This window comes from Dreissena polymorpha, chromosome 6 (assembly GCF_020536995.1).
Source record: "Dreissena polymorpha isolate Duluth1 chromosome 6, UMN_Dpol_1.0, whole genome shotgun sequence".
NCBI lineage: Eukaryota > Metazoa > Mollusca > Bivalvia > Myida > Dreissenidae > Dreissena > Dreissena polymorpha.
Window position 1 is genome coordinate 112,442,411 of NC_068360.1, and position 25,562 is coordinate 112,467,972.

Below are 25,562 nucleotides of genomic sequence, written 5' to 3' on the forward strand. Positions count from 1 at the left end.
ACAAGAGATGTGTTTGTCAGAAACAAAATGCCCCCTATTGCGCCGCTTTGAAATATTATTTTTTGGACCTTTGACCTTGAAGGATGACCTTTACCTTGAACTTCCACAACTCAAAATGTGCAGCTTCATGATAACGCCGCTTTGAAATTATTAATTTTTTTTACCTTTGACCTTGAAGGATGACCTTGACCTTGAAGAATGACCTTGACCTTCCACCACTCAAAATGTGCAGCTTCATGAGAACGCTGCTTTGAATTTTTTTATTTATTTTTTTACCTTTGACCTTGAAGGATGACCTTGACCTTGAAGGATGACCTTGACCTTGAACTTCCACCACTCAAAATGTGCAGCTTCATGAGAACGCCGCTTTGAAATTTTTTTATTATTTTTTTTTACCTTGAAGGATGAGCTTGAACTTCCACCACTCAAAATGTGCAGCTTCATGATAACGCCGCTTTGATTTTTTAAATATTTTGTTTGACCTTGAACGATGACCTTGACCTTGAAGGATGACCTTGACCTTGAACCTACACCACTCAAATTGTGCAGCTTCATGATAACAACGCTTTGATTTTTGTTGTTGACCTTTGACCTTGAAGGATGACCTTAACCTTGAAGAATGACCTTGACCTTGAACTTCCACCACTCCAAATGTGCAGCTTCATGATAATGCCACTTTGAAATTTTTTATTTGTTTTTTGACCTTTGACCTTGAAGGATGACCTTGACCTTAAAGGATGACCTTGAACTTCCACCACTCAAAATGTGCAGCTTCATGAGAACCCCGCTTTGAATGTTTGTTTGTTTTTACCTTGAAGAATGACCTTGAAGGATGACCTTGACCTTGAACTTCCACCACTCAAAATGTGCAGCTTCATAAGATACACATGTATGCCATATATCAAGTTGCCATCTTCAATATTTAAAAAGTTATGGCCAATGTGTAAGTTTTCGGACGGACAGACGCCATATATTTGACATTTGACCTTAAAGGATGACCTTCACCTTCACCTTTACCACTCAAAATGTTCAGCTCCATGAGATACACATGCATGCCAAATATCAAGTTGCTATCTTCAATATTGAAAAAGTTATGGCCAATGTTTAAGTTTTCGGACGGACAGACACCATAAATTTGACATTTGACCTTGAAGGATGACCTTGACCTTTCACCACTGAAAATGTGCAGCTCGATGAGATACACATGTATGCCAAATATCAAGTTGCTATCTTAAAAAGTGAAAAAGTTAGGGCCAATGTTAAAGTTTTTTTCGGACTGACAGACAGACTGACTGACATACTGACGGACAGTTCTGCTACCGGGGGCATAAAATTAATTTTTTTAGGGGGGGGGGGGGTATAGTGTGAGGGTGTGGTGGTCATTTATTAGATGATCTTTAAAAAAAAAAACAACAAGCAAATAAGTAGAATTGATATCCCCCGTAACATACGCTTTGTTTGAGGATGGGTGCAAATCAGACGGATGAACATACTGACAGATGGACGGACGGAGGACAATAACTCAAAACTAAGACAGAGGAAGGTTCTTGAGCCTTCAAAATTTATTTAGGTGAATTAATAAGTCGTGCGTTTTCCACATAAACATTCAATGTTTATATACACTCAATTTTCAGAGTGTTGCAGAGTGAACACAACATCTGCCATGATATACCTGGAAATAAAAGGGCCATAACTCCGTTATTTACAGATGGTGTACAATGCCATTTGGCGTGCATCATCCTCTTATCCATATATATACTCATACCAAGTTTCAATGAAATCCGCCAAAGCACTTCCAAGATATGGCTCCGGACACAAAAGTGACGGACAGACAGCCAGACAACGCCAAAACAATATCCCTCCGCCTCTGGCCTCTGGGGGGGGATATATACTCATACCAAGTTTCAATTAAATCCGCCAAAGCACTTCCAAGATATGGCTCTGGACACAAAAGTGCCTATAGTAAAAAGCATTTTTTCAAGATACAAAGGGCCATAACTCTGGTTTAAACAGATGGTGTACAATGCCATTTGGCGTGAATCATCCTCTTATATACTCATACGAAGTTTCAATGAAATACGCCAAAGCAACATCAAGATATGGCTCTGGATACAAAAGTGACGGACGGACAGACAGCCGGACGGACAGCCGGACAACGCCAAAACAATATCCCTCCACCTCTGGCGGGGGATATATACTCATACCAAATTTCAATGAAATCCGCCAAAGCACTTCCAAGATATGGCTCCGGACACAAAAGTGCCTATAGTAAAAGCATTTTTTTAAGATACAAAGGGCCATAACTCTGTTATTAACAGATGGTATACAATGCCATTTGGCATGCATCATCCTCTTATGCATATATATACTCATACCAAGTTTCAATGAAATCCGCCAAAGCACTTCCAAGATATTGCTCCGGACACAAAAGTGCCTATAGTAAAAAGCATTTTTTCAAGATACAAAGGGTCATAACTCTGTTTTTAACAGATGGTGTACAATGCCATTTGGCGTGCATCATCCTCTTATGCATATATATACTCATACGAAGTTTAAATGAAATCCGCCAAAGCACTTCCAGCACAAAAGTGCCGGACGGACGGTTGGATGGACAGCCGGACGGAGAGACGGACAACGCCAAAACAATATCACTCCGTCTGTGGCGGGGGATAATAATGGGGGGGGATTCGGGGGGGGGGGGGGGGGGGGGGGGGGGGTTGGGGTCAGAGTTACATAACTTTGCCTGCACAGTCCCCTTACGGAAGTTAGTAAGTGTTGCAAGTATGAAAGCAATGGCTTTGATACTTTAGGATGAAAGTGGACCTAAACACAAAACTTGACCAAAGTTTCAATTTTTTAAGTATAAAAAGGGCACATAATTCCGTCAAAATGCCAGTCAGAGTTGCATAACTTTGCCTGCACAGTCCCCTTACGATAGTTAGTAAGTGTTGCAAGTATCAAAGCAATGGCTTTGATACTTTAGGGAAAAAGTGGACCTAAACACAAAACTTAACCAAATTTTCAATTTTCTAAGTATAAAAATGGCACATAATTCTGTCCAAATGCCAGTGAGAGTTACATAACTTTGCCTGCACAGTCCCCTTATGATAGTTGTAAGTGTTGCAATCATGAAAGCAATAGCTTTGATACTTAAAGAATAAAATGGACCTAAACACAAAACTTAACCAAACTTTTCAATTTACTAAGTATAAAAAGGGTACATAATTCTGTCAAAATGCAAGCCAGAATTATCTAACTTTGCCTGCCCAGTCCCCTCATTATAGTAAGTAAGTGTACCAAGTTTGAATGCAATAGCATTGATACTTTATGAGAAAAGTGAACCTAAACGCCAAACTTAACCGGACGCCGAAGCCGACACCGAACCAAAGGTGATGACAATAGCTCATAATTTTTTTCAAAAAATAGATGAGCTAAAAATGTGCCAAGGAGTTTAGGAGATGTCTTTTTTAACCCTTTACCCTTTAGATAAGTATTTTGACGCATTTGCAGTCCCATAAAAAGTTACTTGCAGGCTGTTCTGGTTTTATGCTGTTTGCACATAGCCATATCAACTTTGCTTCTGATTGGGAAAAGGTTCAGCAATTTGTTTACAATTTACACACAACACAAGAATACTGACACCAGATAGCTAACCAGCACTTGGTGCCCAGGATGTTGAGAATGGATTATCATATTAATTTTTCATTGTTTAAAATCATTCCATGGTAAAGTATTTTATCAAATATACCAAAATTAATTAACTATTGTAATATGACTTATAATGCTTGTAACTTCTGTATTTCTTAGATTTTGTCGTAAAATGCCTGTAAGAAGAATTTACTTGTAGACTTCAAATAAAAGCCAAGGTCTGTAGTAAAGCAAATTTAAAATATGTAATGCTGGCAAGCAATTGCACAATGAACTCCCCTCTGACACATTCTTAAAATCATTCAGCAGGGGACAGCCAATCAAAGAGGCCAAACAATTTCTTTTAAGTCAATAGAGACAATAATGAAATAGCCTTGTTCTGAAGAACTGGACTCAATGCATGTATGTTAAGTATTGTCACAGATTATCCTGCATACTTTCCTTCCAACATGGATATTCTCTTAGATGAGATTTCCTAAATATGAACAAAACCATTCAAGCAGAAAGTGTCACCCCTGTAAGCCTGTGGTGACTGTACAGGATAATCTGGGACAACACTGTGTGCACATGCATTACCCATTTACGCCAAGCGTCTAGAGAAAAGGCCTTGGCAAACAGCGTAGACCCAGGGTCTGCGCTGTTTGCATAAAGGAATTTCTGTTAGAAATATTCTAAATATAGAAATAAATATACTAGACATCCCTAATTTTGGAAATAAATTGATCGAATTTAGAAGGATGGGAGAGTCCACTAGGCATAAATGGGTTAAGCCCAGTTTGCCTAGTAACTACCTCTTTAAGAATGAGGATCTGCTCTGCCTCCTTGAGGAACTGCAGCTGATGAGTGACCAGGACTCGTGGCTTGTTTTTCAGGTATCCCTGCACTACGCTGAAGAATTGCCATGGCAACGGTGAGTAATAAAGATCCATGACAACAATTGATATCAACAATTCAATGTGATGATTAATAGCAGCAATTCATGTCAACAATTGATTATGACAATTTATTGAAGCGATTTAAGGCAACAATTCATTGTGACGATTTAACCAGTGTGACCAGTTCAATGTAAAGACTCATAACAAATATCCATATCATTATTCACTGTAAGTACTTGTAGCAGCAATTCAAGCAGCAAATCCTTGTTAAAATTCATAGCAGCAATTCAAAGCAACAATTTATAGGAACAACTCATAGAAATAGTTCATTTCAACAAGGGCAACACTATTTGTTAATAGCAGACAATCAACTTGAAAGCTAAAATTCAATCAATGATACATAGCAACATACATCACATCCCTTTGTACAGTGATCCATTTCAGCGATTTTTTTTCCTTCTTTATAAAGTACAGGATAACAGCAGTTTCCCAATCTGGGATAAAAAAAATCCAATTCCTGTCAAAACAATTCCAAATTGAAGGTTTCCAATTTTTTTTAAATATTTTTTTTAAATTAATAAAATGCAACATTAAGTTAGTTTGCCTATGCAGTTCTATGGCTTGAATCTAAATAAATATAATATTGACCACTTGACTACACTTAATTATAAGTTTTGAAGTATTTGGGGGCAAAAACTCAAATACAACTAATTCCCAATGTTAAGTCTTCAGGATAGCAGCAGGGGTTCTCGTGCAAATTTTTCCCAATTGGGCTGGTACTGGTACTTTTTCCAATTTGGCTAAAAAAACATCGCTGCAGTGGAGTTTAATTTTAAATATACTCCACTCATTGGCCAACACATTGTAACATGGGTTTTAGGAAAAGTCAATCTAAGCTTAAAATCAGTAATTACTTTTTTTAATGTACAGTACGCTTCTGAAAGTAATACAAAAATGTATTACTATACCCTAAAATTTACATGGTATTGCAGGGCAACAGATAAGATTTCATGTCAATTAGTTTTCACTGCAAGCTTTTAGAATCAATTAGTTTTTTTCCTAAAATCATTTTTTCAACAAGTTTTTTACAGTTTATTTCTGGATAAGATGAGCTCTTTAATTTTCGTCGGTGACAATTTGTAGCAATTCTTATTGCAATAAATTAATTAAAGTCATAATGTATTCATATTGTCAAAGTTTGTTTGTTAATATTAACAAGAGGGCCATGATGGCCCTGAATCGCTCACCTGACTAACCTTGCTTCATGAACTTAAATTTTATTAGACCCATATACAATCCCAAGCCAAATTTCATTAATTAATACATTCTGACAAAATTTCATTAAGACGTGATGAAAACTGTGACCTCTTTCATCTACACAAGGTTTTACTAGAATTTGCCCGCTGACCTAATTTTTGACCCCAGATGACCCATATACGATCCAAAATCAGATATTATCAAGATAAACATTCTGACCATATTTCATTAAGTTCATATGAAAACTATGACCTCTATTGTCTTCACAAAGTTTTTCTATGATTTGACCTAGTTTTTGACCCCAGATGACCCTAATACAATCCCCACCCAGATTTCATCAAGATTAATATTCTGGCCAAATTTCATAAATATTTAATGAAAACTGTGACCTCTACTGTCTACAAAAGTTTTTTTTTTTTAATCTGACCTAGTTTTTGACCCTAGATGACCCAAAGTCAATCCCAATCCAGATTTTAACAAGACAAACATTCTGACTATATTTCAATAAAATCTGATGAAAACTGTGACCTCTATAGTCTACACAAGGTTTTTCTATTATTTGACCTAGTGCCTAGTTGCTGACCCCAGATGACCCAAATACATTCCAAACAGGGCTCCTCTTGCCCAAAAATTTCTGTGGCCAACATTTTAGCCAAATGGAATTTTGTGTAGCCAAATTTTAGAAACTGTAGCCAAAGTTTTAGCAAAGCATTTGCAGGGGTCAAAGTTGGATATTTTGAAAATCCCGAACTTAAAGCTGGGGGCCAGGGGGCCGCAGGGCCCTCGGTGGGTCCAGGGGACAAGGGGGCCAGAGGCCCCCAGAAGCTCCTGGATTCGACACATTTAAAGGGTGCCTGTACCTGTTCTGGTGATTCTATTTTCTTAAAAAAACAACATACACATATATTTAAAGATCTTCATGTATTTGATAAGGAACACACAAAACTTAGTCAAAAGGCAATTCATTCACATGCACCCTCTGTCTGGCATGGACTCGACTGCAGGTGTTGCTTTTGAAGAACCAGATAAAACCTGTAACAGTGGTAACAAATTATATTTTTCACACATACTTTTAAAAAGTCAATAATACATGTTTAATTAATACAGAATCAAATGTCACCATTTATATTCACAGAATCATGCTGCCAGAAGCCTCCACATACACCTAAGAAAATTGGGTATGGTGGCTTCTGCTAAACAGTTAAAATTGAAAATTTCAGCATGGGTTCCCCTAGTTTTTATCGGCTGTATTACTTTGAAATGATTCCAAGACAATAATCATCCATTTAATCGATAAAAATAGAACATTGTCGAATTAAGGTGTCGGCGAATTTGGATTACGGTAGGTTGCCCATATTTGTTTTACAAAAAGTAAAAAAAACAACATTTCTTGCTGCTGGGCTCATATGTTGGGGACAATAAAACATTTTATTTAACTAAAAAAGACCTGTCCCAGTCAGCAAAAATGGCGTATTTGATCGTATTTTCAATTACTGTTAAAATTCTTTTCCTGATTTATGCTTTATTCAAAGGTCAAAATGTTTTAAAAGCTCACAATCAATGAATCATACGTTATTAATAAAAAAAAATGGCAAATTTGCTAGATCTATCTTGCCGATTTTTGATGCAAAACAACCTAAACAGTAAACTTTAGCAACAGAAAATACGACCAAATTCGGGGTGTTAGTTTAAAAAAATAAAAACCCAACCTGGTTGGTCTTGATGGTTCTTATATTCTTTATGTGATAAGGGCCCTCTGCGTGGAGACGCAATGCCTTCTTCCCACAAGACTGATAATTCAGGGTTTTCTTACAAACTTCTCAAACCGCTTTTCCACAAGCTTCCACTTTTCTCAACCAGTTCACTACCCGCCCGTAGACTACAGTGGGGAATGGCCACCCATTATAAACTGTACGCTGAATTTTCTTTAGCTACCAACAGGCAAGTATCTCGTTGCCATTTTTCTCAACTTAAGTCTAAACACAGCTTCCCATTCGGCATCAAATATACGCAAAAAGTACTCAAATTGATTTAAATCGGCAGCAATCTTTAATCAGATGTAATTGTTTATTTAATCCTCTACAATGTACGATTTGTTTTCACATCAGTAATTTGTCTCAATGACCGGTGTTAATGCCGACTGCGTATGAATTTTTCAGGTCAATAACACGGCGATGTATTGATGCACAGTCTACAGCTGAAAGCGGTTAATACCTGGGACGGCATGTCAGGAAAAAAATCAATACCGATAATTCGCATTGTTCATTAATTAAGCAACGATTAATAACACTTATCCTTTATGGATTTTCATGAAAGAAAAACCATAATAAAGAAAATTTTATTCTCTTTAATCTGATATATAAACAAGTTTGGAAAGAATTGGATGAAAAATTTGGACTTTATTGCATCAACACCATTTTCTCAATTCAAGGGGAGGTAATTCTGTACTTCATGGACCAATAATGCTCATTTTTTGTAGGGTTCGTGTCCTCATTGATATAAAGACACTGTGTAAATTTGGAAAGGATCGGACAAAAAATGTGGAAGATTTTTGAAAGTTTTCACAAAATAGGCAAAAACGAATAAACATGCAAAGTTCAACGAGCTCCTGCGGCCATGTTTTTTGACGAATCAAATTTCTTTGAACAACTTTTTCAGGGGAGCCTTCAAAGGTCATCCCTGTGAAATTTTTTGAAAATCTGATGAGCGGTTTCTGACAAGAAGATTTTTTAAGGTTTTTACCATATATGGTCATGGCGGCCATCTTGGTTATGTGATCAAATTTTGTTTAACAATTCTTTTGTCCCATGACCTAGGGATGCTCCACATGAAATTTAGTTGAAATTGGCTCAATGGTTTAGTAGAAGAAGATGTTTACAAATTGTTTACAGACAGACAGACGGACGGCCGGACGGTAAGTGATAACAATAGCTCACCCCGAGCTATCGCTCAGGTGAGCTAATAAATTAAATTGTCTATTGAAAAAGCATATACTTTGAAACCATTATATATCGTCAGGCATTAATTTTTCGTATATTTCGTCAGTCGACTGATTGACGAATTCAAGATCCTAACGAACAATTATGTCCCATATTTGAACAAATAAAGAGTGAATTACGAAAGGCATGAGGCACTAAAATCCAATGTAATCCACGAATACATACTCTGTCTGTTACGCAATCAAGATAAATCCGTTTTTGACACAAAAGGGTGTAGATTACACAGTGTACTTAACTGACATGTGACATTGCTCTAAAACGCGAAAGCAGTACAGCTGTATCGACTGCGTTGACTTCGTTTAGGTAGAATTGTAATGATAAGCGCTAATTGTTAACAACTTTATTACCCATTGTGTGTATTGTGTTTTTCAGTGTTGTTGCAGAAGATTATACAGCCTCCACGCACCGGATCAGATCCGGATCAAAGACAATAAACAAAATTTAAAGATAGTGATGTATATACTTACCGTATACATTCTCCGTATTGATTACAAATAAATACAGAACATTTTGATTTGTGTTTGGTTGTTTGCGTTTAACTACAATACAGGTGTAAAAATTGCTTGTGCTTCGTTTTATGGGCTATCAATCTTTTTAATCATTGACATCTTTTACAAGTTTTACGATACATGTTTCAAATAATTGTTACTTGTAGCAATTGAAAACGTAACAGGTAAAGAGAAATTAGTAATCATGATGATTAGTTCCATCCAAACGTAGGGAAATTGTTTTAAAAAATTCACTCTTATTTTTGCGCGATTTCCAGGAAATCCCCGGAAAGCAAGTGTTTCGAATGACTGAGTATGACGCAATAAAACATTGCTTTGTATCCTATTGCATTCAATCTAATTTAAACTCACTCGTCCATTGGTTGTAACAATTATATCTGAACTTTGCCCTATGAAACCGCTGTCCCATAATGCACTGTTAATTTTATACTTCCGAAATTTATTGTACTTAAAGTGATCAAATATTTACGATGCAAAACTCTTGAAACTTTATTGAAAACTGACCAAACTGTTTGCTAACACTAATTTTTATGTCCCCCACTATAGTAGTGGGGGACATATTGTTTTTGCCCTGTCTGTCTGTTGGTCTGTTGGTCTGTTTGCGCCAACTTTAACATTTTGCATTAACTTTTGCTATATTGAAGATAGCAACTTCATATTTGGCATGCATGTGTATCTCATAAAGCTGCACATTTTGAGTGGTGAAAGGTCAAGGTCGTCCTTCAAGGTCAGAGGTTAAATATATGTGGCCAAAATCGCTCATTTTATGAATACTTTTGCAATTATGAAGATAGCAACTTGATATTTGGCATGCATTTGTATCTCATGGAGCTGCACATTTTGAGTGGTGAAAGGTCAGGGTCAAGGTCATCCTTCAAGGTCAGAGGTCAAATATATGTGGCCCAAATCGCTTAATTTATAAATACTTTTGCAATATTGATGATAGCAACTTGATATTTGGCATGCATGTGTATCTCATGGAGCTGCACATTTTGAGTGGTGAAAGGTCAAGGTCATCCTTCACAAGGTCAAGGTCATCCTTCAAGGTCAAACATCATATAGGGGGACATTGTGTTTCACAAACACATCTTGTAACCAATAATCTTCGCACCGTCTCTAATTTGCGCCAATAAAGGTTCAATGTAAGATTGTTATTAGTTTGGCCATGATAATAAATGAATAGGACCAATTGGCAACTGGCTTCACTGTTTCAAACCCGGGTTTCAAACACTCGTTAACAGTTATTTGGTCCCACTAATCCGCTAATCATAATAATGATACACTAATGGGGGCATATTACTGATCACCTGATAACAAAAGACTAGTACATGTATATTGACATGTGACAAACAGCCCCCACCTCCTGCAAGTGACTCTCAAGTGTCCTCCCTCTTTCCCCACTATGATTTTCCGCAACCACGATATATTTCGGACAAACAAATCGGATATTGACAGAAGCATTTTTTTTCAAAGTCAGGAATTGGCGAATTTAAGTGCTGACGAAATTTTGTGATGGCGAAAATATATGATTTCACAGTATGATAATGAGTTCTTTTTTTTACACTCCTGTGTTTTAGTCTGAGAGCACACCTTTGTTGCTCTAGTTTTGAAATCCTGGAATAGTCTACCCCTTCTCCTGTTTTTCTTGCTTAGACACAGCTGAACTGATTTGTGTGATATTAATTCCGATAAAACACTCTTAACAACGTCTTTACCCGACGGTTTGTTATCGCGTTACCAATTGAAACATATAGGGCGCGCACGCTGCTAATGAAATTTTCTTAGCTCATCCGCATTTATAACTAGATGCCGACATTTTCGCGTACTTTTTTCGACGGAAGATTTTTTTATGTAAACACCGTTCTGAACCGGAGTTCATATAAACTTTTCACTAATATTACGACGGCACTTAAGGTTGCAATATACTTATTCAAATCAAACACAGTACAGAGGGATTCGGTAAAATAAAACGACAGGGAATAGTTTGCAATTCGTTTTCTGATTTCGTAATTGTTTATTGTACGATCGATTTTTGTTATTTCAATTCGTTTTCTGTTAAAAGCAAATCGTAAAAACAATAAAACGATCCTTATCTGTTGCCCTGGTATTGATAACAAAAGAATTCAAGTATTTAATCTTAGAACAGGTAAGTGAATAAGGATGCTTACTTTTCAAAGATATGTCTCCCCACAGCTGTGTCCACTGCGCTGAGTGGGTCATCCAGCAGGTAAACGTCTGCGTCCATGTACAGAGCTCGGGCCAAACTGACCCTCGCCCGCTGACCGCCACTCAGACTGACCCCACGGTCTCCAATGAGGGTCAAATCACCGTGTGGCATAATGGCTATGTCCTGAAAAGGTCAAGGGTGAAATTATTGTGTGGCATAACGGCTATGTCCTGAAAAGGTCAAGGGTCAAATTATTGTGTGGCATAATGGCTTTGTCCTGAAACGGTCAAGGGTCAAATCACTGTGTGGCACAATGGCTATGTCCTGAAAAGGTCAAGTGTCAAACTATTGTGTGGCAAAGGTCAAAAGAGCAAAATAACCTTTTGGCATTATGGCTTTGTCTTGAAAAGGTCAAAGAGCAAAATAACCTTGTGGTATAATGGCTTTGTCTTGAAAAGGTCAAAGAGCCAAATAACCTTGCTGCATAATGACTTTGTCTTGAAAAGGTCAAAGAGCCAAATAACCTTGTGACATATTGGCTATGTCCTAAAAAGGTCAAGGGTCAAATCACTGTGTGGAATAATTGTCCTAAAAAGATCAACCAAAGTGTGGCATAATCGCTTTCAACTGAAAAAATCAAGGGTTTAATTGCAATGCAACATAATGTCCTTAAAAGGTCAAATAAGAAATTTCCAAAATACAATGCCTTCATAAGAGTACTTTAAGTTATATTCTATTGTCTGATGTAAAATATTGTGAGGCACAAATATAAACTAACCTTGAAAAGAGAACAATTATGTTTAGTTCATTTTGTCATATAAAACATTTAGCCACATTTTCACGACATTTAGAAAGTACCCAAGTTATACGATTACAAACATTTCATCTTTGCACATCATTACTAATAGATCAATACTTTACCTCTTTCAACTTAAAACTCTTTGAATAATTTGTCTTTTTAGGGGTCAAAGTTTGGTCACGATTAGTTACAGTAAAACAATAACGTACCTTATTCAGTGCACAGGCTTTCAGGATCCTGTCGTATTTGGTCTTCTCGTACTTGTTTCCAAACACGATGTTCTGTCTCAGCGAGGCAGAGAACACCCAGGGTTGCTGGGATACGTATGCAAGGCGACCCGTCACCGAGATACTGCCCTCTAACAGCGGGAGTTCATTTAGCACCGCCATCAGCAACGAGGACTGCGGACAAATGTAACACGCTTCTGGGTGAGTCCAACAATAACCGATTACCACTTAGATACGTATTGAATGCTTAACTACTTAGATGCATATTTTCACACATTTGTAGTCCCTAAAAAAAGTTGTATTAAATTTAAGAGCTTTCTAACTAGATTCAAGTTTTAAAGGCTTCATTTTCAACCCTTTGATACTGATAAGCAGCAAACAGGATAAAACCTGAACAGACTGCGAGTTTCTAAAACAAGGCTCAATTCAACATGCTTTAACCCTTTCAGAGCGGGAACCGAATTTTGAAGGCCTTTGCAAACAGTTTGAATCCAGATGAGACGCCACAGAACGTGGCGTCTCATCTGGATCCAAACTGTTTGCTATTCTGATAGCATTCTTTGAAAAAAATCGAAGAAAATGCTTATTTTAGAAATTCAGCAGACGACATTTCAGCAAACTACAAATTTCCCAGCATGCAAAGGGTTAAACAAAATTCAGTATTTGGGCTCTGCTATGTGAAAAAAGGGTTTAATGCATGTGTGTAAAGTGTCGTCCCAGATTACAATCAGCACTGGCCAATCAGAGACATCACTTTCCGTTTTATTGAAATTTTTGTTTCAAGAAAGTCTCTTCTTCGCCAAATTCAAGTTTAGACAGAATTTGTCGTCCATTATTTGCACAGGCTAATCTGGGACAACACTTTAAGCACATGCATTAAACCCCCTTTTCACAGAGCAAGGCTCATTTTCAATTGAAAACCCTTTAGAAGATGTACCTTCCCAGCTCCCACGGGTCCAATGATGGCAACCAGTCTCCCTGACTCCACTGTGGCAGAGACATTCTGGAGTGTGGGCTGGTCCACTTCCTGTCATGTGGATTGAGAAATAATTTGAAAGCTCTCCATGTTTGTGAAAGATTTCAGATTTCTGATTAACAATTTTAATTTGTGTGCAATTAATGCCCCAGTTCTTAGAGAAAAAAAATAATTACAAAAAAAAGAATTTTAGAAAGCAGCAACTCTTCTACTTCAGTTCAATCCATAAACTAGAAATGGCGCGGCAGAGGCCGAGGCATATCCCCACGCCGCATGTTTGACCCAGGGGTGCCCCAGGGTTGGTAATGAGGCCATGCATAGTTGAGATTTACTGTATTGTCATAAAAGATGTTCAGTATCAATTTGAAGTAAATCGGTGTAGAAATGAAGAAGTTAATGTAAAATAACCTAAAAAAACCCTCAACCCCCATAACTTTTGACCCAGGGGTCTGAGCAAAATTCCAAATAGTGCACTGTCGCACATATGCTCATAGCTACCATGTGTGTAAGTTTCAAGGTTCTAGTGCTAATAGTGTAGGAGGAGATAGTGGCCAGGACGGACGGACAGAAGGCGGAGATAATCACATAATAGATTTCAAAATCTAAACGCGGACCCTAAGTTCAAGGTCAAGGTCACAGAGGTAAAAAAAAATATGCGCATTGAAAGGTGATGTCCAGATACACATGCATACCAAATATGAAAGCAATCTATGAAGAGACACAGTAGTTATGAGATTTCTTTTAATCGCTGTCAGAGTTTCGAAACCTGAACGCGGACCCAAAGTTCAACAATTTCATGCGCATGGAAAGGTGGTGTCCAGATACACATGCATACGAAATATGAAAGCAATATCTGAAGGGACACAGTAGTTATGAGCCTTTTTCGAATCGCAGTTGCAGATTTTGAAACCTGAACACTGACCTCAAGTTCAAGGTCACAATGGTAAAAAATTGTATGCGCATGGAAAGGTGTTGTCTAGATACACATGCATACCAAACATGTTAGCAATATCTGATGGACACAGTAGTTATGAGTCTTTTTCGAATCGCGGTCGCAGGAAAATCTCTGACCTGGCCCCACCCCAACCCCAATACTTTTGACCCAGGGGTCAGATCAAAATTCTGTCGCTGTCACCGTCGCACATATGCTCATGTGTGTGAATTATAAGGTTCTAGTGCTAATAGTGTAGGAGGAGATAGTGGACAGAACAGACGGACTGCAGAGATAACCACATAATCCCCACTTTTTCTCCGAAAAGCGTGGGGATAACAAGTAAACAATGTTCATAGAGCTGAAAACTACATTGCGTGAAAGAAATGCATTTACGTATTGCATATGCACTTTTCATGCTTGGTAGTAAGATATTTCACAAAATCATAATTTTGATTTACTAGAGAGGCATCACCAGACATTATGCATTTAGGAACTACACCAATATGAAACTAAATAGTTAATATTTTACCAATTTTAATGCATTAAAACTTTTCATAACCTACAGATCAAAATTGTTAGTGGTTATATAATGTCAGCCTATCTATCTGGTGGCCCTCACTCTAAGATTTTCCCTTCACACCAAGTATTGGTTCTATGAAGAAAACTGACTCAACTGGGGCTAGATTTAAGAGCCACCTGAGGAGAGCAAAATGCCCTCATCCCCTTACTGGGTTTAACTAAACTCTTCATTTATACATAGATCAAGCAAAGTTCATATCTATTTGTAAACTAAGTTTGTCATTAAAAGGGAGGAAATTAGCTGAAACAAGGAAAAATCACACCCCTGCTCAAGTATACCTCATTTAGCCTTTGGCTACATTGCATAAGTAGTTAATAGTAAATAGTAATCAACCAATAACCTTGTCCCATTTCGCATGCACGTTTTCGATGACAATTCGGCAGTTCTTGGCAGGTGAATAGTCCTTCTCATGTCTGCCAAGTTCTGTTGAGGGCAGTTCACTTAGTTGTAAAAATGTCTGTCGAACAAAAACAATACAAGTCATAAAAGATGTCCATCAAACAGGCTTTAAATAGTTTAATCATATTGATAAACGTAATAACATTACTTTACTCAATTTTGTATAGCACTAAATGTGGTCTGCATGCAGGTGATTTATTATCTTTACATCTTATAATTATTTTTATTATTGTGATTATTATTACCGGTATAGCTTTATTTATTTAATTATATAATTAGTTGAATACTGATTGTATTAATAATGATTATATTATTATGATAATATAACATTCATCTTAGACAATTATTTATTACAATTTGAGAAACAATATATGCACTTAGTAAATCCCAAAGGTAATTCCATAATCTAACATGTTATAGTTAAGTTATTGTTAAAGTTCATTTAAATAGAATACAATGAAAAAATTACACATTATAAATATTTCAAAGCGATTCTTGAAAGCGTTCATATATGATCCTGTAAACAAATTAAAACAGCTAAAATGTTGATAAATACAAAACAAGACTTAAGTCCAGAAGAAGTGGTACCAGAAAACGTATATAGTAAAAGTTTTATACAATGACAAATAATTTTTTGCCTATACTGTAAAAAGCTCATTTATTTACAAAAGAAGGTTTGATTTCAAGAAATTCTCATTATTCAGTATTGGCTTAAATCTTGATTGTAATGCATTTTATTGAGGTAAAAACTTGATTTAGGGTACCATAACAAGATAGTTCATATGTTTCACTGTGCATTACTCCCTCATATTTATGTAAGATTGAGAATAACTTTTTTTTATTAAAATCATATAAATGTGCTTTACATTAAAAATGCAAAGTTATCAATAATCATTACCATTAATATATGATTTATTTACTATATAATTAATATAATAATTGTGCTGTATTTACATTTCAAACAACACAAACACATGTGCATGCAATGGAAGGTTTGCATATACATATAGTGCAGGTGTATGAAGCAATAACAATAACAGCAGAACTGTAAATTTAGGACAACGACACCACAACAAAACATTAAAAACATGCACCCATGTTACATTTTCCTCAAGATAACCTATTCTCATTTAAGGCAACAATTTGACATTAATTAGGATTTTCTCCTTAAAAGATTGGCCTAACAATATATCATCATGAATGTATTTAGAATTCAGCAAATTTAATGTCCTAGCAATTCTATTTCAGACATTCCAGAATATCTTTAAGAAAATGCAACCAAGCAAAAAACTGACAAAATAATGAAATTGCAGAAGTGATTACAGTTAACACACACTAAATAAAATGTCTTATTAAACTGCTAGTAAATTGCGCTTCAATGTTGCATTTGAATAGAATCCTTTTAGCGCGAGTGTAAGAAGACAGTGAGTGTGTGTGAAAGGTACTTTCTATTGAAAGACAAAATATTAACCATAAATGCGATGCTATAAAACCCGTATAAAATCAAATAAACTGGTACTTTGCCGAACAAGAACATTCAAAATATCACTAAAAAACTGTGCGTTTTTATAATAAACACCGAAGTTCTGATTCAAAAACTGTGTGCACTGTTATTATTAAAACTAAAGTTCTGATTGGATAATCGGTCAAAGTGAAAATTCTTTTACCTCCATGAAGTAACATCATAAATAATATTGAAAAATAATCATGTACAACCTTTTATGAACAAGGGCTGCTTGTAAAACATGCATGCCCCCCATATGGGCTGTCCGTTGTACTGGCAGCCATTGTGTGAATACGACTTTTGTCACTGTGACCTTGACCTTTGACCTAGTGACCTGAAAATCAATAGGGGTCATCTGCAAGTCACGATCAATGTACCTATGAAGTGTCATGATCCTAGGCAAAAGTGTTCTTGAGTTATCATCCGAAAATCATTTTACTATTTCGGGTCACCGTGACCTTGACCTTTGACCTTGTGACCTCAAAATCAATAGGGGTCATCTGCGAGTCATGATCAATCTACCTATGAAGTTTCATGATCCTAGGCATATGCGTTCTTGAGTTATCATCCGAAAATCATTTTACTATTTCTGGTCACCGTGACCTTGACCTTTGACCTAGTGACCTGAAAATCAATAGGGGTCATCTGCAAGTCATGATCAATCTACCTATAAAGTTTCATGATCCTAGGCAAAACCGTTCTTGAATTATCATCCGAAAATCATTTTACTATTTCGGGTCAACGTGACCTTGACCTTTGACCTAGTGACCTCAAAATCATTAGGGGTCATCTGCGAGTCATGATCAATCTACCCATGAAGTTTTATGATCCTAGGCGTATGTGTTCTTGAGTTATCATCCGGAAACCATTTTACTATTTCGGGTCACCGTGACCTTGACCTTTGACCTAGTGACCTCAAAATCAATAGGGGTCATCTGAAAGTCATGATCAATGTACCTATGAAGTTTCATGATCCTAGGCCCAAGCGTTCTTGAGTTATCGTCTAAAACCACCTGGTGGACGGACCGACCGACCAACATGAGCAAAGCAATATACCCCCTCTTCTTCGAAGGGGGGCATAATAATTATTTGTATCATGGCAAATAACCAGAATACCGTATCAGGATTTTTTTCTTGTCAAAATCACTAGCCTAACAAAAGGTGTCCTTCCCAAGCCAAATAACCTAAAATTGTGGAATTATTTTTCAAAGATTCAAACAGCCTGAATAGCACAATAATATTTTCTCTATTGACCGTACCACAATTCTTTGCGTTGTAACTTTCATTTCACAGTAACTTTTGTAATTAAACATGATGGTTCTCCACAGAAAGCTATGCACCACTATGCCCACTAGAGGGATGGCGGCAAATACGAAATCTGGTGTCAGCGGTCGCTTAGCAACAAAGGCGGCAACGAGGCACAAGAGGTAGATCCAGAACTTCGAAAAATAATAGAATATAATCTCGATGTAAACATCAACCATAGCTTTACGCCAAAGCCACTTCTGTTGTTTTCTGAAACAAAAAGCAGGGAAATCCCTAAAAGCCGTCAGTCAAACAGACTGAGCAGGGCTTTCATATGCTTATTAAAAGTTTAAGGATTGAATTAAATTCAACATATTTACAAAGATTGTGAGGGACTCTACTACAGAATGTTGCATATATTATGTACTTGGCCTTATGTATCCAATAGCTTAAATGCCAAATAAGTAATATAATATTGCAGATTTATTTCAACATCATTGAGTGATTGGCCAAAAACCCTATACCTATTGACATGTCAGGCAAATAAAAACTGCATATTTAATTATTTTCTGGAAACCGAACTAAAGCAGGTTCATTTGAATAGGCAAATTAGCTTCATTTCCTTCATATTAAACTGCTCAAATGTTAACACCAAGAACATGAGGTGTCATGTTACTCAAAGCTCTGTGCTTATTTGATGGCCTTTTTTTACAGGTCAGCATTAAAATAAATAAATCCCAGACAAAAGGGGTCAATTACATTTCTGTATCATTGATTTCATCACAAAATTGTACAGTACTCCGTTTTCTTTTATCACACATTGTATCTTTATTTTGCACCCACAGAATTGTTTTGATCTAAAATATTGCGTTTGACCTTTAATGTTGGGGAAAACTAATTATAATTACAATCAATTTTATATTTAGTTATGATTTCCACAAAAAATAAACAGGGCTATAACTTCATAAATATCAAAGAAAGAGTTATGGTTCTTGACTCTGAACTTGCTGTTACAGATTTACATCATTATATGAACTTTTATTCAAATCCCTTTTGAGTTACAATCATTTGGATCCCTTCAATATTCCCAAGTTATACTCGCACAAAAAGCAGGACAGATTGATGACTAAACAAAATAAAGAAAAGGGCAATAACTTCAAAGAACTTTTTTAAATCTGCACTTCCTCTCAGTCTTCTGTCATTATGGACAAAGTTCTATGTGAAAAACACATCAGTTTTCACCACTTTCCTTCATATGCATCACAAGTAATTCATCAGTAAATCAAGCTAGAGGTTTCAAACAAATTTCCTTAAACCACCAGTTATTATTTAAAAAAAAAAAACAACAATATTCTAACAGTAAAAATATCAACTACACTATTTTCATTGTTTATTCTAAAGTTTCAATTTGTGCATCCTCCTTTTGTGCAGCTTGACAAAAAGCATGTAGATTTAAAGCGAGGACAATACACAAAGGGTAAACATTAAGGACTCGTACACAGAGCATAAAAGCGATTGATTTGCATCTTGAACCTAGCCTAGCCAGTTACCGTGATTCGAGATGTCGTTATTTTCAGTTCAGCGATTTGCTTCGTTAGAGAAAGAACAAGTCTCCAGAAGAAGCAATCCACAACATTCCATATCAATGGCATTGCCGGGAAAATGTTGGCAGGTCGTATGGGTGAAGAGAAAACCAGTGTTGCTAATATCACCATGAGATAGATCCAAAGTCTTGTGAGAATATCAAATGCTACCACAATGTTCACCATTAGCAGTGATAAGCGCTTCAGCGACTTGTACTCGGATCTGAAAGACAGGCCATTTGTAAATATACCAATATTGCATTGATGGAGGGCTATAACGTTAAATTTTTCCACCTGTGGATGTCGTTGGCTAAAGTATTTTTAGAGGATAAACTGCCATGAGACAGATCAAAATATTGCCCGCTAAATTTTACCAGCATTGTATAGAGAAATGGAGACACGAGTTTGCCAATACAAAATACTGAATGATACGTTTGTGGAAATTTAAATACAGACTTGTCACATATTGTATAATATTTTTGTGCAAGGCAATTAAGCAGACTGATGCAGTCCAGTGAGACTCAAAAACAGATGAGCATGAGACATGCCAAACAACAAAATGTTTTGTATCAAGCATGATGAAATTTTCCAATTAGTACTTTTATCATATTATTACCACATTACAAATATGTAAGGAAAACAAAGAATTCATTCTGTAATTTTTTTTGTTTCAGAACTTTTTCTTTAAATTTACCACAAACATAATTGTTTGGTTAATTTTGTGACGGACAAATACCAATGTTCTTAAAGAAGGTATCAAATGAAATTGTGCTTAAGTGAAAGGATCAGCCTTGAGTTTGTACAGCCAATTTTAATCCAAGCAGTAGAGATAGAATCTACATTGATCAGCAAAAGGAATTTACTTGAGGATAAATGTAAATTAACATTAGACTATATTTTTACCTTTTCTTATCCTAAACAAAATACTTTCCATTTTGTTTAAGTATTTTACTGCAATTTCACATTAAATTCAACTTTCTGCTCATGAATTACCAAATTATTATTAAATTCTTCTCTTTGAATGTCCTTAAATTCACGTATGCGTATGATGTTTAAAAATATAACACAACAAGTTCCAAGATACAGCATTTGAGGCTGATTTCATTAACCCATTTATGCCTTGTGGACTCTCCCATCCTTCTAAATTGGATCAAGTTATTTCCAAAAGTAGGGGTGTCTGGTATATTTATTTCTATATTTAGAATATTTCTTACAGAAATTTCTTTAAGCAAACAGCGCAGACCCAGATGAGACGCCGCATTATGCGGCGTCTCATCTGGGTCTACGCTGTTTGCAATGTCCTTTTTTCAGGACGCTAGGCATAAATGGGTTAATTGCGCCTTTCACTGCCACCCATAACGCCCTCCATCATACACAGACATATGAGGACATTCTTTTGAAAAGTATGTAAAAATAATTTACACTCATGGATATTCATGGACCTTTAGTCAAACATTGGCAAATGAGGAATATACCTTTGCAGCTGCCAAAATCTAAAAAAAACTTGTAAACATAAATAGAGTGCAAATATTACAATCTTACTGTTTTTAAGGTTGTTGTTGTGTTCTGCTTTTTTTTCTTTGGATTTTTGGCTTTAACATAGAAGTTAGATTTTTTGGAATTGTTAAGGCCAATGTACCTCAGTCAAGTGGCACAAAACAAGGAAAATATTCATTTAATGGTAATATCCAGTCATTGGTTGTAAAACATTACTGTAAAGATTTTTATGTTTGTACTAGAGCTGGGAAACAATGCATGGATTGAAAATATTTTAAAATATATTCACTAAGCAGCAAAAGTGCATAAAAATGTTACAATTGTTGACACATGACAACACAGTGCATAGCGAAACAAACTTCAGCATACAGTTTATATAGTATTGGCAGACCTGTACGCTGAAGCGAACCCAATATCAAAAGTCAACCAGAGTCGTAACATATTTATGTCACGCTATAAATCAAACCCAGTTCATTTTCTTGGATACATTTCTACATATATTGGTGAATGAATATAAATTACTGCATTGGGGCATAGTTTAAGGTTCAAATGTTTCAAATGCATCTTACAATAGATGAAAATAACTCTCATCACCCTGAAATTCACAATTTTGACGCCATTGTCGTTTTTCCATGTGACCAGTTTTCATTTTGATACTTTCGGATCGACCTTGACATTTTTTGCTGAATTTGTAAACATTAAGATAGTATTTTGTGAAAGAATATATCAGTTAAATGTGAAAATGTCAATCTTTTCGATCAAGTGGTTTATTTGGGCCAATATCTGCATTTAAAAGCTGTTTTTGACCGGTCTTTGTTAACTGTAAACTTTTCGGGAATTTCGGGTTGACTTTCCTAATGGGGTTGATCCATAACTTTAAAGTCGCGCCAGTATAAAATCATAAAAAGCGATATTTAAAGTAATGGTAGCCAGAACTACACAGTGCCTAAAATGAAATTGCCAATAGGACGCTCAAACACATGACAACACAGTGCCTAAAATGATATTGCCAATAGGATGCTCAAACACATGACAACACAGTGCCTAAAATGATATTGCCAATAGGATGCTCAAACACATGACAACACAGTGCCTAAAATGATATTGCCAATAGGACGCTCAAACACATGACAATGCAGTGCCTAAAATGATATTGCCAATAGGATGCTCAAACACATGACAACACAGTGCCTAAAATGATATTGCCAATAGGATGCTCAAACACATGACAACACAGTGCCTAAAATGATATTGCCAATAGGATGCTCAAACACATGACAACACAAGTCCTAAAATGATATTGCCAATATAGATCTCTAACACATGACAATGCAGTGCCCAAAATGATATTGCCAATAGGACGCTCAAACACATGACAACACAGTGCCAAAAATGATATTGTCAATAGGACGCTCAAACACATGACAACACAGTGCCTAAAATGATATTGCCAATATAGATCTCTAACACATGACAACGCAGTGCCTAAAATGATATTGCCAATAGGGAGCTCAAACAAGATCATCAAGAAGGACATGCTCAAACACCACCAAACAAGAAATAACTGCAAGGCAGCCCAAATCTAACAATATTACCATATGGTTCAGATGCTGTATCTTTAAATTCTCCTATAATCTTTGAGTCACAGCCCTTCAGCTATTTACTTTGTTTGAGTCATAATTATTTTGCAATTTACTTAATTTGAATCCCAACAATAGTGCTATTTGATTTATTTTCAAACACAATCATTCTACTCCTTGCTTTGTTGCAATACCAAACCTTCTGCTATTATTTTTGTTTGAATCACAGCCATTCTGCTATTTACTTTGTTTGATTCAAAACCCTTCTGTTATTTACTTTATTTGATTCAAGACCATTGTGAATTGTTTACTTTGTTTGAATAACTACCACTCTGCTATTGACTTTGTTATAATCACAAACCTTCTGCTCTTTACATATTTTTATTCACAACCATTTGCTATTGATTTTATGTGAACTAAATTTTAGTGATTATACAATTAGTTCTATCATATAGGTAAAATACTTATTTTCCAACAGATATGACACAAATGTACTTTAAAATTGTGCCTTATACTTAAAACTTTGATAACCCTAAATCAATTCACCTTTCACTTCTAGTTTCACTTTCAAAGCTATGATATCGAGACTAGCACTAAAAGGTTATCAGAAGGTAACAACATGGTCATACCAAGTTTTAAGTAAGTGACAGAATAGAATAAGATGTGTTTATTTTGTGATGGTCATAACATTTTTCTTGTTTAGGTCAGGGATTTGTTCTGGAACAGATTATGTATTAATTTTTTATGAAAGTCTATGTTTTATTAATGGTAAGGTCAAGAATTATACTCATAACGTTCATTGACTTATAATTGAAATGTTCAGGGTTTTATTATCATAATGGTCAAGGATTTACTCTAACAAAGGCCAAGGATATTCAGTAACAATCTGATTAACCAAAGCCACAAATAAGCAAAGGGAAAGCTGCAAACATGCAACTAGCAGTAGTGACCTCCGTTACCTCAAGTCGCAAAAGAACGATTCTCGTCTCAGCAAAGTTGAATACTTGATACAACAGCCCAAAATGAATTGAGCGCAGAACAAACGAGTAAATGTAGGGAATACAGGGAAAGAGCTTTTCGGGACGCAGCGGAGACCCAAGCAAAGCTGGGGTGATCACGACGCTGTATGTGAAGATCCGTGGATACACGTCAAAAGCGAGATTCATTGAAGTGGAAAGCCAGCGGCCTTTAAGCTTGCTGCAGTATTCCAATCTGTAAAGAGGCAGAAGAAGAACGCGTCCGTCAGAAATGGATGATGTTGCAAAATGTTTAAAGAGGTATTGCAGATACAGGCAAACATACTGAGCAGAATACTCTGATGAGTGATGTACCAGCACAAAACACGGCGCTCATCAGAGCATGAAGTAACACCCCTGATAAAAAACATGATCAGCTCTTTTTTTGGGAGGCCACTTTGGTTTCCACGGTAGCTACAAGTGTGACAACAGTTTGAACATTGTTAATTTGTAACTGTTGGCACTAAACTAATTACTAGGACCCTTACGGTCATGTAACACAAAATTGAAATGAAGATGTGTTTTCTTAAAGAAGGTGAACACACGGTTATTTGTGCTATTTAAAATGCAAAACTGACAAAGATGTAGTGTGGAAGAGTGTTTTGAAAGAGATAATGCATAGGTATAACTTGATGCTATCTCCTTTTTTATTTTGAAATGTCACTGTACTTGATTTAGAAATATGGCCTAGAATAGCAAATGGCAGATATAATTTTTTGAGTTATATAGAATTGAATAAAAATGTTTGTACCAAGATGACAAGCTGAGATGTCTGATGGGATCAATCCTCTTATATTTACCAAAACAAATGAGGAAACACAAAGCGATGATAATAAACATGTAACATATTTAAGATTTTACATTTTCAAATACAAAAACAGTGTGTTAATAATTATTAATGATTTAATTTTATTTTGAACACTTACTGCTATTCATATGTACCTCTTTTTGATTATTTATAATGATAAACAATTATATGGCATAAATTAAAACTATATTTTAAATTTAATCAGGAATTTTCAAATGAAATCACAAGTAAGGCTAGTGAGAAAATGATAATGAAATAATTATCAGTGCATTCTCAATATTTCATCACAAGCATTAAATAAAATATAATGCTTCTAGTAAATGATAAATATGATATGTGGATGATTATGGAAGATTATTAGTTTCACTGTTTAAGTAACTGAGGGCGTATATCCCATACACCATCAGTCACTAACTGAGTAACGATTTAATCTCATTAGCGACTTCTTGATTACTCGGGGTGTGTGGAAATTACTTGGGATGTATGGAAAATACTCCATGGGCACGTCACACAGTGACCGCTCTTAGCCAATCGGATTTGGTCATTTTTTGTAGGAAGTGAGATATATGCTTATAATTCCATGTTTTCATTGGTATATAAAGTATGCAGAATGATTCAGAATTAATAATTGCAGTCTGTAACATGTTACCTTTCATTCATTCTGATTGAGTCATACATATGGTCTTTAGGGTGGTAAATATATTTGTATAAGCCTTGTCATGTGACCTACTTTTGAATGTATGCGGCCCAGATTCAAGCTCAGTCTAGATATTGCCAAGATAAAGATTCTCAGCAAGTTTAATCAAGATTGAGTCATAAATGTGGCCACATGAATAGCAGCAAAGATTTTCTTAGATTTGACCTGGTGACCAAGGCATTAAATGCTTGTAACCAACATTTGAATTTTGGCCTATTTTTATTTTCAAGATAAACCATATGACAAAATTCATTAAGATTGG

At 35.9% G+C, this 25,562-nt stretch overlaps 1 protein-coding gene across 7 annotated transcripts in view; it reads right to left on the reverse strand.

Annotated features, from left to right (window-relative positions):
* Positions 1-25,562, reverse strand: part of LOC127835371 (ATP-binding cassette sub-family C member 4-like) — a 105,869-nt gene that overhangs the window by 19,344 nt on the left and 60,963 nt on the right. For 4 of the 7 annotated variants that reach the window (XM_052361765.1, XM_052361767.1, XM_052361768.1 and 1 more), the window contains exons 9-13: positions 15,312-15,428; positions 13,419-13,508; positions 12,464-12,655; positions 11,457-11,638; positions 4,440-4,536 (exon numbers count right to left, since the gene is read on the reverse strand). In XM_052361765.1, the coding sequence (XP_052217725.1) occupies positions 4,440-4,536; positions 11,457-11,638; positions 12,464-12,655; positions 13,419-13,508; positions 15,312-15,428 (678 nt within the window). Of the gene's footprint in view, positions 1-4,439; positions 4,537-11,456; positions 11,639-12,463; positions 12,656-13,418; positions 13,509-15,311; positions 15,429-18,133; positions 18,390-19,669; positions 19,926-25,562 lie in introns of all 7 variants that reach the window. The other 3 variants (XM_052361763.1, XM_052361769.1, XM_052361764.1) reach the window with 2 other exon arrangements.